This window comes from Truncatella angustata (assembly GCF_020726525.1).
Source record: "Truncatella angustata strain MPI-SDFR-AT-0073 chromosome Unknown BKA67scaffold_2, whole genome shotgun sequence".
NCBI classification, from domain to species: Eukaryota; Fungi; Ascomycota; class Sordariomycetes; order Amphisphaeriales; family Sporocadaceae; genus Truncatella; species Truncatella angustata.
The window spans coordinates 7,587,075-7,598,546 of record NW_025763382.1 but is presented as its reverse complement, the minus strand read 5'-3'; the positions used below and the strand labels follow the sequence as shown (position 1 = coordinate 7,598,546).

The 11,472-nt window shown below is 48.4% G+C and overlaps 4 protein-coding genes across 4 annotated transcripts; 1 reads left to right on the top strand and 3 right to left on the bottom strand.

The window, feature by feature from the left end:
- Positions 1 to 3,799: 3,799 nt before the first annotated feature.
- BKA67DRAFT_644388 (uncharacterized protein) lies at positions 3,800 to 4,828 on the bottom strand (the record flags this gene model as incomplete). The annotated part of the gene is made up of 2 exons (XM_046105845.1): positions 4,184 to 4,828; positions 3,800 to 4,138 (listed from the first exon to the last, which is right to left on the bottom strand). Exons 1-2 carry the CDS (start codon positions 4,541 to 4,543, stop codon positions 3,800 to 3,802), a joined length of 699 nt encoding a protein of 232 aa, XP_045962839.1. The 5' UTR covers positions 4,544 to 4,828.
- Positions 4,829 to 6,160: 1,332 nt separating this feature from the next.
- Positions 6,161 to 6,707, bottom strand: BKA67DRAFT_533739 (uncharacterized protein; the record flags this gene model as incomplete). The annotated part of the gene is made up of 3 exons (XM_046099748.1): positions 6,161 to 6,339; positions 6,388 to 6,553; positions 6,600 to 6,707. The coding sequence occupies 3 exons, from the start codon at positions 6,705 to 6,707 to the stop codon at positions 6,161 to 6,163; spliced, it is 453 nt and encodes a 150-aa protein (XP_045962838.1).
- Positions 6,708 to 7,551: 844 nt separating this feature from the next.
- Positions 7,552 to 8,736, top strand: BKA67DRAFT_656779 (uncharacterized protein; the record flags this gene model as incomplete). The annotated part of the gene is made up of 1 exon (XM_046107008.1): positions 7,552 to 8,736. One exon carries the CDS (start codon positions 7,552 to 7,554, stop codon positions 8,734 to 8,736), a length of 1,185 nt encoding a protein of 394 aa, XP_045962837.1.
- Positions 8,737 to 9,255: 519 nt separating this feature from the next.
- BKA67DRAFT_656778 (ankyrin repeat-containing domain protein) lies at positions 9,256 to 10,738 on the bottom strand (the record flags this gene model as incomplete). The annotated part of the gene is made up of 2 exons (XM_046107007.1): positions 9,256 to 9,270; positions 9,428 to 10,738. 2 exons carry the CDS (start codon positions 10,736 to 10,738, stop codon positions 9,256 to 9,258), a joined length of 1,326 nt encoding a protein of 441 aa, XP_045962836.1.
- Positions 10,739 to 11,472: the final 734 nt, after the last annotated feature.

Sequence of the window (11,472 nt, the reverse complement as noted above, 5' to 3'; positions counted from 1 at the left end):
CTTGGACCTCATGAAAGTGCCGCATGAACAATTCTACTTCAAATATTTTGAACAACATAGGGCTTTGAGCCGCGCGCGTTTCTCTTTTGTGCGCTCATGTATAACTTGCTGAGTACTATGGGTCCAGCTCCTTGGCAAGGATGGGACCATGTGGTTCATGTTGTAACTTATCCTCTCGATGTTCTCCCCGCAACCGTACTCCACTTGTAGTACACTAGACATCCATGCTAGAAACTTGCCAAGACAGTGTTGATGGTCTTTAAGCGCACGAACGCCAAAGTCGTCCATGCTACATGAGAGAATCTACACACTTCGCATCACTACTAGACGCTAACCTACCTGCGACAAAACAAAAGCCTAGTCCTGAAAGGTAGCAGAATAGTCTCGAATTGAGCCCCGGAGGTTAGTCGATTAGGAGCCGTGACCGGTCCGGACAATCAATGGCACTTGCAACTGGCCCAAAGATAAATTTGCCGCCGGTGGCGCTAGTCGCACAGAAACCGTGTAGGCGAGCCGATACCTCGGTCGTTGTTGCTAGTGTATTATATGTTCTGGGGACTTGAATCCCAATCTCCTGCAAGAGCAGTGAACCTCCGCATCCTAGTGTCCATATCGGTTGTGATACCAGTGAAAGTCGCCGTATGATGAGGTTACCGACAGGAGCCACCCGAGCTTTCGCCTTTGTAGCTTTAGGTGATTTGGTGTCTTGCTAAACGGCTCGTAGGTAAATTTAGCGATCTCGAACCCGCTTGGGACCCCGTTTCCTCCCTCCATTTCTTTAGCTTGGCCTGTAGCATGTCCTTTGTCATGCTCATTAGGCTTGAGGCTGTGGGCTTCGACTCGATATCTGTCTCCGCTGGTTGGAAGAACAGTGTTCTAGTGAGTACGTCTTTAGGGATGTTGGCTGTCAGTGTGGTTGCCCGTCCCGCCAGAGTGTCTGCCTTTTCGTTACCCTTAATCCCATAGTGGCCGGGGCTCCAATCTGATTGCAACCCGGTGTGGTTTTATGAGCTTGTGTAGTTCTATAAACACCTATTGAGACGTGTCTGGTGCGTCTTTCTGGGCGCTCCAGAGTGAGGCTGTGTTATCCGCACAGAGCACTATCTCAGCCTCCGGGTACACCTCAATAGTGCGCTGTAGTCCCCTGAGAAGTCCCAGGGCCTCTGCGTCGAACACCGCCACCGCCGCGTCCGTTCGCTTGTATCCTTCCGCCGCGAGTTCCTGTCCCTCGTAGATCGCATACCCGTAGCCCAGGAGGCCTCGGTCTTTAGATCCGTCAGAGAAGACAGTGATATCCCAGGGGGATCGGTTAGTAAACCAGCAGTTAAACGCCTCCACCGCCGCCTCCTTGGGGTCGCCCTTTGTTTGGTCTACCTGTGATCTAGGTCTGAACCGAGGCCCTTATTCCATACCTCGGCACCGTACAATGCTGTAAGGATAAGGATAGTTTTTACCGCTTTCCGTAGGCCTTCGGCCGATGGTCCCCTACACACGGCTGCTAGGCCTCTGATATGATTGGCCACTTTCAGCGCTTTGGCCACCCTGATCTCGACCTGCCTCTTGAATCTTAGCTTGCGGTCGAGGAAGACCCCGAGCCACCGGAGGGCTGGTAGTGTCTTTAGCTTTGTTCTGTTAAGGGGTTTGGCGTGATTTTCCCCTCCATCGTGTGGATATGGGGGTTTTGTCGGTCCCTTCCCCTCGAAAAGTGTATAGCTTCCATCCTTTCCGGGGGCGAAGGCGATCTTATGCTCTCGGCCGCAGTCTAGAATTTTGTTAACTTCGACCTTAGCCTACCTAGCGCTCTCCGCGATGGTGCGGCCAAACGTTAGGACCGCTATGTCATCCGCGTATCCCAGCGGGTCCTGCCCTGTATCAGCTCGTACAGGTATAACATGTATAACATTGGCGACCAGGGCGATCCTTGTGGCGTACCACAGTCGACTTCCTTAACCGGCGTCGTGTTGGTTTCCAGCGTGGTCCTTATCTTACGATCCGACAAGAAGTCTTGCGCTAGTTGGATGGCCAGGCTGTCCCATCCTGGGGCATCATTCTGTGTAATGCCCTGTTCTTTAGCAGTGCATCGAAAGCTCCCTGAACATCGAGGATGACCAATGTAGCTTTGAGCCCTCTGGCCAGCGCGTTGTCGATATCGTGGAGCAGGCTGGCTACTAGGTCAACGGCGGACTTTTTGGGTACCGCCCCGGCATGTCAAGGGCTGATGAGCCCGGCCTGTAGTGCTGTCCATACCATGCGTTTCGCCACTAATCTCTCCAGCCCCTTTCCGAGGCAGGATAGTAGTGCGATCGGTCTCTACGACTGGTATGAGCTGAAGTCGGTCTTGCTGATTTTTGGGAGCATGGCTACCTCCCCTTCTTTCCAAACCATTAGGAACAAGCCGTGCTCTAGCCACATTTCTAGGAGGCGTCGGTAGTACTCTCCTATAGCGGGCCATGTGGCCTTGATATACCTGGAAGTAGTCGTGTCTAGTCTTGTTGCGGTCAAGGTCGCTCTGGCTGAGTACTTCTCGACCTCTTCTAACATGACTTTGGTGTTCTAGGGGAGTTTAGAGCTGGGCGAGTTTTGCCCGCTCGGGGGGTCTTGTATGTCGTCCGCGGGGTCGAAGCGGGAGAGCACTGCTCTATGGAGGTATTCCGCCTTCTCTATCCCGTTTTCGATAACGGTATCCCCGTCCGTAAGGGGCGGGCTTTTGATCTTTTGCCTCGTTTTGTTACAGGCCATGATCTTATAAAGGTCGCAGTCTGTTTGGGCTTCGTGGATAATCGATCTCCTCTAGTCTCGATTTGCGTTCCATACGATAGTTAGGAACTCTTGCCGTTTAGGGCTGCTAGCGTCCTGGTGTTTACCTGAATCTCTGACAATTTTCAGGGCTTCCGCGCACTCGCGGGTCTACCATGGAGCGAATTTGCCGACTGTGTGGTGCGCCTTGCCTGCTGTCTTTGAGGAGTTCGGTAAGAGCCTTAGCGGCTTGATTAATGTCGTTAGCTGTGTTGGCGTCCTCAATGCTCCTGATTTTTCCCACTCAAACACCCACCACCTCGCAGAGCCTGGTGAGCTCGTCGTCCGGGATCCTCCAGCGCCTCCCTTCTCTCGGTAGTGCTCTTCCTCCTTTCGTAGGCAGTTCTAGGACTAGGGCGAGGTGATCTGATCCCGCTATTAGTTCCCTGGTGATTCGTGCTTCGACTCCGGGCACACTGGTGAAGGGTAGGTCGAGCACGTGCCCTGCCTTGTGCGTCGCCCTGCTAACTTCACCGACGTAACACATATCCGTCCGAGCTGACCATTCCGATAATTGGCCCCCACCGGCCGGGTCTTCCACTCCGATCTCCCGGTCTGGGTGGTGTGCATTCGCATCCCCTACTACGAGGGTGTTTGCTGTTGGTTCGATCGCTACGATGTAGTCAATAACTGGGCTGTTAGGGGTGCTCTGTAATGGTTGAGTATTTGATACCCGTTAACTGCTATCCATAGTAGGTCTCTGTTATGTATAGATGCGCGCCTCTCGACTTATAGGAAACCGTTCGTCCTGACATAAGTCATGACCCTAGGTCTGCTATCTTCCCCTACGTCCCAGGTGTCCGTAGGGCCATACTCTGTAAAACCAGGGTGTGTTTAGGTGATGTTCGCCGAGTCCCTGGAGATCCAGGGACCGGTAACGGGCACGACGTCGATGTCCTCTAGCCAACAGACTTAGAGGAATGTCTGGTGAACTAACCAGACCATACCAGTGTTATAGACTGCAACCCTGATATCTTTTGGCGGCGCCGGTTCTCCTCTGGATCTATGAGGATTCATCGAGGTGTTCGTAGTTCCTTAGGTCTTGTTGCCGCTGGATTAGTGCCCTGGCCGCCTGGGACGGGGTCCTCGTCTCTAGCTGCTTGCGCTCGGGCTTCCTAATCCTGTCCTCGGTGTTGGCCTTGTGGCGGATGAATTTAGGCCCTGCCGGTGGCATGACAGTGGTGCCCGCCGGGGTCGGGGCGCTTAGCGCTTTAGCAGCCTCGATTCCCCCTGATTTCATATCCACGTCCTCGGACGAAGACGTTTCTTCGGAGGGGGTAGTGTCTGCCGGGGAGGGATCCTGGTCCCCTTGCTTCCCTTGGAGGTCGCTTTGGGCTACGAGCTCTCCTTGGGTAGTCCGCTTGTTTCCTTATTGGCGCTGTCTCACTCCGCCTCTGTTGGCTGCTGCCGCGTAGGACGTCCCCGTTGTTACGCTTTGAAGGGGGGCACCTGAGTCTTCCGAGCGTAGTGTACTCCAGGGTCTGATGGGGGCGGTGAGGTTGCCTCCAGATTCCGCAAAGACGGCTACATTTAGGTGTTGCCCTAGGGTTCGGGCGAAGTCCCTTGCTACCTTTTTGTGGTCCCCTTTGTTAGGGGCACTAAAGGAGTCGATGAAGCTATCGAGCGACCTAGCGAGTGTTTTGATGACTTCTCGCCGGATCTTGGCTTCTCGCTCGGCTTTGGCGAGGTTGTCGTGGATCATGCCCTGGACCGTGGGCTCGGTGTCGGCAGCGCCCTTTCCTGTCATTTTCGGGGGGAGTGGGATACTCTGGATATTAACTATCTTGCGCTAGGTGAGATTAAGTACAGACAGAGTGTTTATCTCCGTCTGCGCTGTGTAGCAGGGATCGGGGGCCACAATTAGACGCGCCGGCGTGGTAGGTTCGACCATTTGGCGATTCCAGCACGCTGGTGTTGCCAGATTTCGCCCCTTGGTGTTTTTGGAGTGTTCCGCTAATATAGCGTGATGTTATAATAATTGGTGTGATGCACGCTTGGCTACTAACAGTAGCTTACGCACAGACAGTATTTAGAGGGAAAGGTGATCTTAACGCATGTGTGCCGTGAAGGGCAGGTTGACGTCGCAAGTCTTTGCGTACTAGTCAATACCGCGGTTCTGTAGCAGTAAACTACGTAGGATGCATTAGCATCGCGATTTTCTCTTGCTTGGGCACTATCTCTATTACTCCCTTATCATTTCTTTCTTTTTTCTGCACTTTCCTTCCAGTCTTTCCATGATCCCTACTAATTTCACTCTTGTCGTTACTCTCATGTAGACTTTACATAACACCGATAAATAGTTCAATACCTAGATAACCCATTCACAACAATCTAATGAGCATTATGATTAATATTTGATGAAATGTTAGTGTAGATAAACTTGGGCAATATGCTAGTAGTAGGGTTAATATTGACGTGTTACCCTAGAACGAAAGTCGCTCGTAAGATAACTTTATAGAATAGCCGTAACAGAGTATAGTTAAGATTAGGTATAGTTGTTAACCTTGCAAGGGCAATGTTAACGTTGGATTTACGCTTGGAATGGAGCTGGGCGATACATTTTTTTTTTTTTAATTGTGAAATTAGTGATAGTGTTTCTGTTAGAAAGATATCGTTTCCCGAGAGGCGATATAATAAACCGTTAGCTACAATTACCGGCTATATTTATATCAATGAAAGGGTGAGAAAGAGTTAGTTTGTGATTGACATGTCATTCAGATGAGTGGGCGCAAATATTTCTATTCTCAATGCTTTATATTTTTATGTCTTACATGGCCAGTTTCAATAGAGCGTCACATTTCCGGGTTGTGGTTCAACCGTGGTCAAGTACTTGAATATTATAGCAGCACATCGAAGGCCACTCGAAAGGTTTGTCGTGTCTTAGTTAAGTGACGTCTTTTGACCAAGCGCTTTCAGATGACCATACACATCATATATTCACTATCCTGGATTTTCCACCTACTTTTTTGTCCCAGTCTCCCCTGTCTAGCACCCTGCCACATTCAGCCATGATTGTCACCATGCAGACTCTCTGACGAGCTGCTCCGTAGCACTTCCTGGGACAATTCTTAAACTCCAAGACGTAAAGACAAGTGGAAGAAGAGTGAGGATACTAATAGGGATATGGATTGTGGTATAATATGAGACAAAGCGGCCGCAGTAGCGTCTTAGGTCACTATTCAACGAGGATAAGCCTCTAACACTTTGGTTTGGCAGCGTTCATCTAACTTTTGAGGGGTTGTGCTAAGGATCTTGTTTTCGGTCTTGCATTAAAGAACTCGAAGTGTTTTAGATTCTTCCAAGTTACTCTCTAATGAGTAAATGAGCTACTCAACGAACAGAGACTTGCTATCAGTCCTCGTTCCTAATCGTTCCTAATCTGACCTAGATCGTGAACGCGGAGTAAGACGCGGCAACGAATCCCGTCACGTTCATCACACTTTCCACAATCATCAACAGGTTGACATCGGTATGGACAAAATGCCGTTCCCTTTGTGTGCATCGACTCATGCTTTATCAAGCAAATAATGCAAAGAGTATGGCCTGTGGCCCATTTAGTAGCTTCTTCATGATGCGTCTTGTATGACTTACCACAAGCAAGTCTGAGTGTTGGCTTCAAACCGTTCAAATCGTCATCAGACAAACAGATCATACAACACGCCGAGCCGAAGACAGGAAGAGATACTTGTTGCGCAGGAGTGTGGTGTCGGTAGTGGCATTGACCAGGGTAGGTCCTGTTGCAATCAGAACAAATCACCTAAGGTTTATTAGTAAGAATGGTATTAAGAACACAAATGACTCACGCATCGGCAAGATTTCAACATGTATGCTTCATCCAGTACGCTTTTGCATCGCTGACAACTCTTCACAGGCTCCGTCAGATCAATATAGATATTCATTGACATCGCCATTGTCGAGCTCAGTCGTCTTCGTGGCTTGTGTTCTGATATTGTGTATATGATAAACCGTTAATTGTGGTGTGCAACTACGTTTCATGGATGAAAGGATGAGGAAATAGTATGATATGGTCTACATGTCGTTAAAAATGGGAGAACGCCATGTTTTTATACACGCAGTGCTTCTCATTGACATGACAAAGACCACAGGGTCATCACACTCCCATGTGACATCTTCAAGCGAATCAGTCATTGGGCATTCTAGCAAGTTCTAGTGCCGCCCTTTGGAAGGAATTCAAGCGGCTATTTCTTATGTGGTCGCGAGTCTCAAGCAAGATGCGCTGTTTGGGGAAGCGCCTACAGATGACCATACAATGAGACATCTTAAGATCCTGGATTTTCCATTCGAAATCTTGCCTAACCAAATGTTGAGCATTGGTTGCCACTAAGCGACCTGTTCATAAGCAGTTCCGTAGCGCTTCCTGGGACTTATCCTGCACCTAGAGGCACAACTATAAATACCAAAGTGTGTGAGAGCCAGTAGAATTGAGATTTCTGGTACGATATGAGGCAAAGAGGCCACCACGATGTCTCAGGTCAATGTACAGCCAGGGATGAGCCTCACCAAAGGATGTCGATAGGTGTTCTTGTTTTCTTTGGACTAGGCCATATGCTGCGGCCAACTTTGTTCTGTTACATTAGAGTAATAGCCACGGCGGCAAATGCCATAATGTATTTGTTCATGAAGTGCTTGTCAGATAGTCTATATAAGCACCCCATTCCTCGGTGTTACAAAATTTCTAGATCCAAGTCCATCAATCAACCTCAACATCCACGTCCAACATTCAAGACCGCGAAAATGTCGTCATCTACTGGAGCTAACAGCGCTTCACTAGAATACAAAGAAAGGAATAGTGCTCCCTTTGACATCTGGGGCTCAGGGCTAGCACTAGCTACACACAGCTATCTTACAACAAAGGATCTACCTTCCAACTTCATCATGGCATTACCATTTTTCTTTCCAGCAACACCAGACCAATATCCTTTCATTCCCTGGTGGAGCGGCTTTACCACGCTACTTCTTGACACAAATCCGATTGCTGGTGACAACAGTGCTTCACTGTTTGATAGCGGAAGTTCTTTCGACACTGAGGCAGCCATGAATGGAATTGCCTCTGGTCACTGTAATCCGGCATTGCTAGTATGCCCATCGTCAATTAAGATGGGCAACAACAATGAAGAGATCGTAGTTGGCATCGATGAGTTATGCTCCTCCAAACGAAGAGACGAAACAATCGTAGGCCCGAACCATGAAGGGACGCCTGGATATATTATATCAGTGTCCGACAACGCGGGCAGGGATAATATAAGCACTGTTGAGAGGCTAGCTCAGTGTTCTAACGCCGTTCAATCTCAAAGCAGCATTATTTCGAATACTGAGAGAGAGTCAGAATCTCTGTCAAGTTATTTTGAGGAGGCTATCGGCAGCTGCGGCCTGGACCCTGATCTCCTGAATGAACAGGAAGAGTTTTTTCCTGATTGGATTTGTTCTGATGATGAGGAAGTCATCGCCGTCGTTCAGCCGAATAAGCCTAACGGACCACCTCCGCTCAGATCTAAAAATCACGACATCAATCTTGCACACCTTAAGGACAACCAAAGGCTGTTCCCTGGATCGAAGCATGATGCAGTCATTGATCTCACCTGCTTCGATGACGAAGATGAAGCGATCGAAACGACACAGACAATTATCTTCATTGATCCCACGTATGAGAACGGTGTTTACAAAGGTCTTTCAGCAGGGAAGTCTGATAGCACGATCTGTCGCACCCTGACCGATGATGACTCTAATCTCAATCATTTTGATGACGATGACAAGATTTTCGATGAAGATGACGAGGTTTTGTCAAATACAGAAGAAGCCATTGACTACATTGATTTAACGGGTATTGATGACGTGGAGGAGATCCCCCGTGCGAAGAAAAGAAAATCAAGCATATCAGACAAGGTAGTAGTCAAACGCAGGAAATTGTCCTATACCTAATAACCTTCTACTATGGGGTCTTGACATAGCATACTACTAGAGAGTCAATTAAGCTATTCACTTCTAAGGCACTTTTGAAAGACGCTTTGAGACCTATGTTGATCGTTGCTACCTTTAAAATGCTAGCTGATATCGACACAAATTCATACGCCGATCAGACTCGTCTTGTCACTAGCTAGCCAGACGTGATTAGATCCTGTCACAGAACTAGTCACGAGAATCTTCCATAACTGCTCAACATGACTGAGTTTTCTAGCTTTTTCATTGTGTTTAAAACTTGATTTTCAAAGAAACAGATGTGAGGAAGTAAACAACTGCGGCAATGAGCATTGGGATTAGTTTATAATTTATAGACCTATTTATAACGGAAACATTTCATTAAATTTTACACGCCTCCCGCACAGTCATGACTTGTCGGGAGCACTTCCCGCCGCCTCGCACTCATGTTGTGCCACCAATTCTTCCTAGGGAGGGGAGCACATTCACGTGGCCACTTCCTTTCAAATATGAATTCATCCCTCATTCTACTAAGTACTATGTCGTTCGTTAATCTTCGTCCATTCTTACCCACGCACTCAACCATTTCAACCATGAAATCTGGACAGTTCTGCAGAAATCCTTCCAGGACCGGGTCTCGTTTTTTTGGGACAAGGCTACGGCCATGACTTATTAGGACTTGGCAATTTCGTACCAGCGTTTTATGGTGGCTCAACAGATTCCAGATGTCCATTGGCATGCGCGCGTTCCAGATGTCGTGAACGAACTTTAGTATGGTTTGGGCCGATGAGCTCGGAACATTCGCCCTATGCTTCAGGAGCAAGGCTCCGAGATCAGGGGCGCCGTGTTCAGTTGAGAGTGCCCATGCTAGTGCCGTCTTGCCTTGAGCATCCGTTTGTTCAATATATAATCGTCCATCTTGAAGGAGGTATTGGAGGCATGTTCCTAACTTCTTTCGGACAAGCTCCACGATCAGAGGTTCACCTGTATGACCCTGTCGATTGGGGTCTGCCCCTTGATTTAGAAGTGCCTCGATGAGAGTTCGTCTTTTTGTGCCAACCTCAGCTTTGTGATATATGTCTCTCGAGCAAGCACTTCGTAACGGATGTAGCGGTCCAGGGCCTGAACCATCAACCATCACCTCTCTACACCCTGTCGCATCAGCGCCACGATGCAGGAGCTCTATAGCAAGATCCCAACGACCGCTCATACAGGCAATACTGAGGGGACTGATATGTTGTCCATGGTAGACTATCAGAAAATTCACATTGGCACCGAGACGGACCAGAAGTGATAGCAGGGCTACATCTGAATATGGGGAATATATGGCATATGCCAGGGCTGTATCTCCGTTCACGTCCTGAATATTAGCGTCGAACGGATATTCTTTCGAGAAACGCTGAATAAGTTCGGGGAGATTTGCGGCTGCAGCAATATGAAGGGCATTCAACCCGGATCCAAGCGCGTCAAGGGAGGCTCCTCGGTCTAACAGTTTCATTGCAACATGGCGGTTCCTGGTGGTCAAAGCAATAAATAGTGGCGTCCAAAGTCGGGGTTCCCCAAGGACATCCAGGTGATTGATCTCTCTGTCCACTATTGCGTCGATGTGAGCACCTCCATCGAGTAAGAAATTGACGGTTTGATCCAAGCCTCTTGATATAGCAATGCCTAGTAACGTCGACCGATGGTATTTGAATGTTTTAAAACCGCGAAAGAATATGTCATAGTGACGCGGGGTGGGATCCAAGAGTGTAATACTGTGCTGGGTTTCGAGGTTTGCGTTGGCAGCCTTCGCTTTTCGTAATATCGGAACAGAAACATCCTCGTTCTCGAGCTGCAGAGCGAAGGCTATAGATAGAGGTCGTGTAGATGCAATGTCCTTCGCATAAAGGATAGGTGTCGAAAGATCACTGAAATACTTAGAACAACGGCACAGCGTAGCCAAGCTTGAGATCTTGCACACACGCGCAATCATAAGAATGATTTCAGGAGGTAGTCGGTTCATGTTCCTAAATATAGGCATGCAAAAGGGGGAATTACGGACTGGTACGGGCGGTAAGAAATAAAACTCAACAAACAAGTTGAGAAAAGTGACTTGAGATTGAATCACAGCAGGGCCTTCCTTAATAGTCACTCGCTGAACGCCACTAAGATTAAGTGTAATTTCCGAAGAGCCGTTCTGCGCGAAGGCTCCGAACCCTTTCAGTACACTGCCTTGTATCCTGCATAGCCTACCATTGTGAGGCCTTAGAAAGGGGTGTGGTGCTTTTAGGTATACGTTAATTGAAGTAATTAGCAGCGTAGTCACCAGCTAAAGGAGAATCCACACACAGTCATATGTCCTAAATTGGTCCAGTCATATGAAATGCAAGCTACCTCAGGTGTTTGTCATGGAAGAGGCAGCATAAATTAGTTGTGACACAGACACATCATTTTGAGGCAAAGCCTGGCCAATTGAAACGTGTGAGTTAGCATATCAGAAGATAGGGCACGCCGCCATCCCGAATAATAGTTTTGTGGTAGGTGTCGATGGAACTATCCTGTCTCAGCGATACGCTACTCTTATTTCACCTTGAGGCCCATCTTCGCAGTAGGTGGGAAGTCGACATACATCCCAGGATCCAGCTCTATTAGGCTTGGCCCAATAGAACACCAAAGGAACGGATTCACTTCGGTCTACGTGTTTTATACCTAGGCCACTTAAAAAATAGTCGGCTGATGTGGTCCAGTTTGAATCAT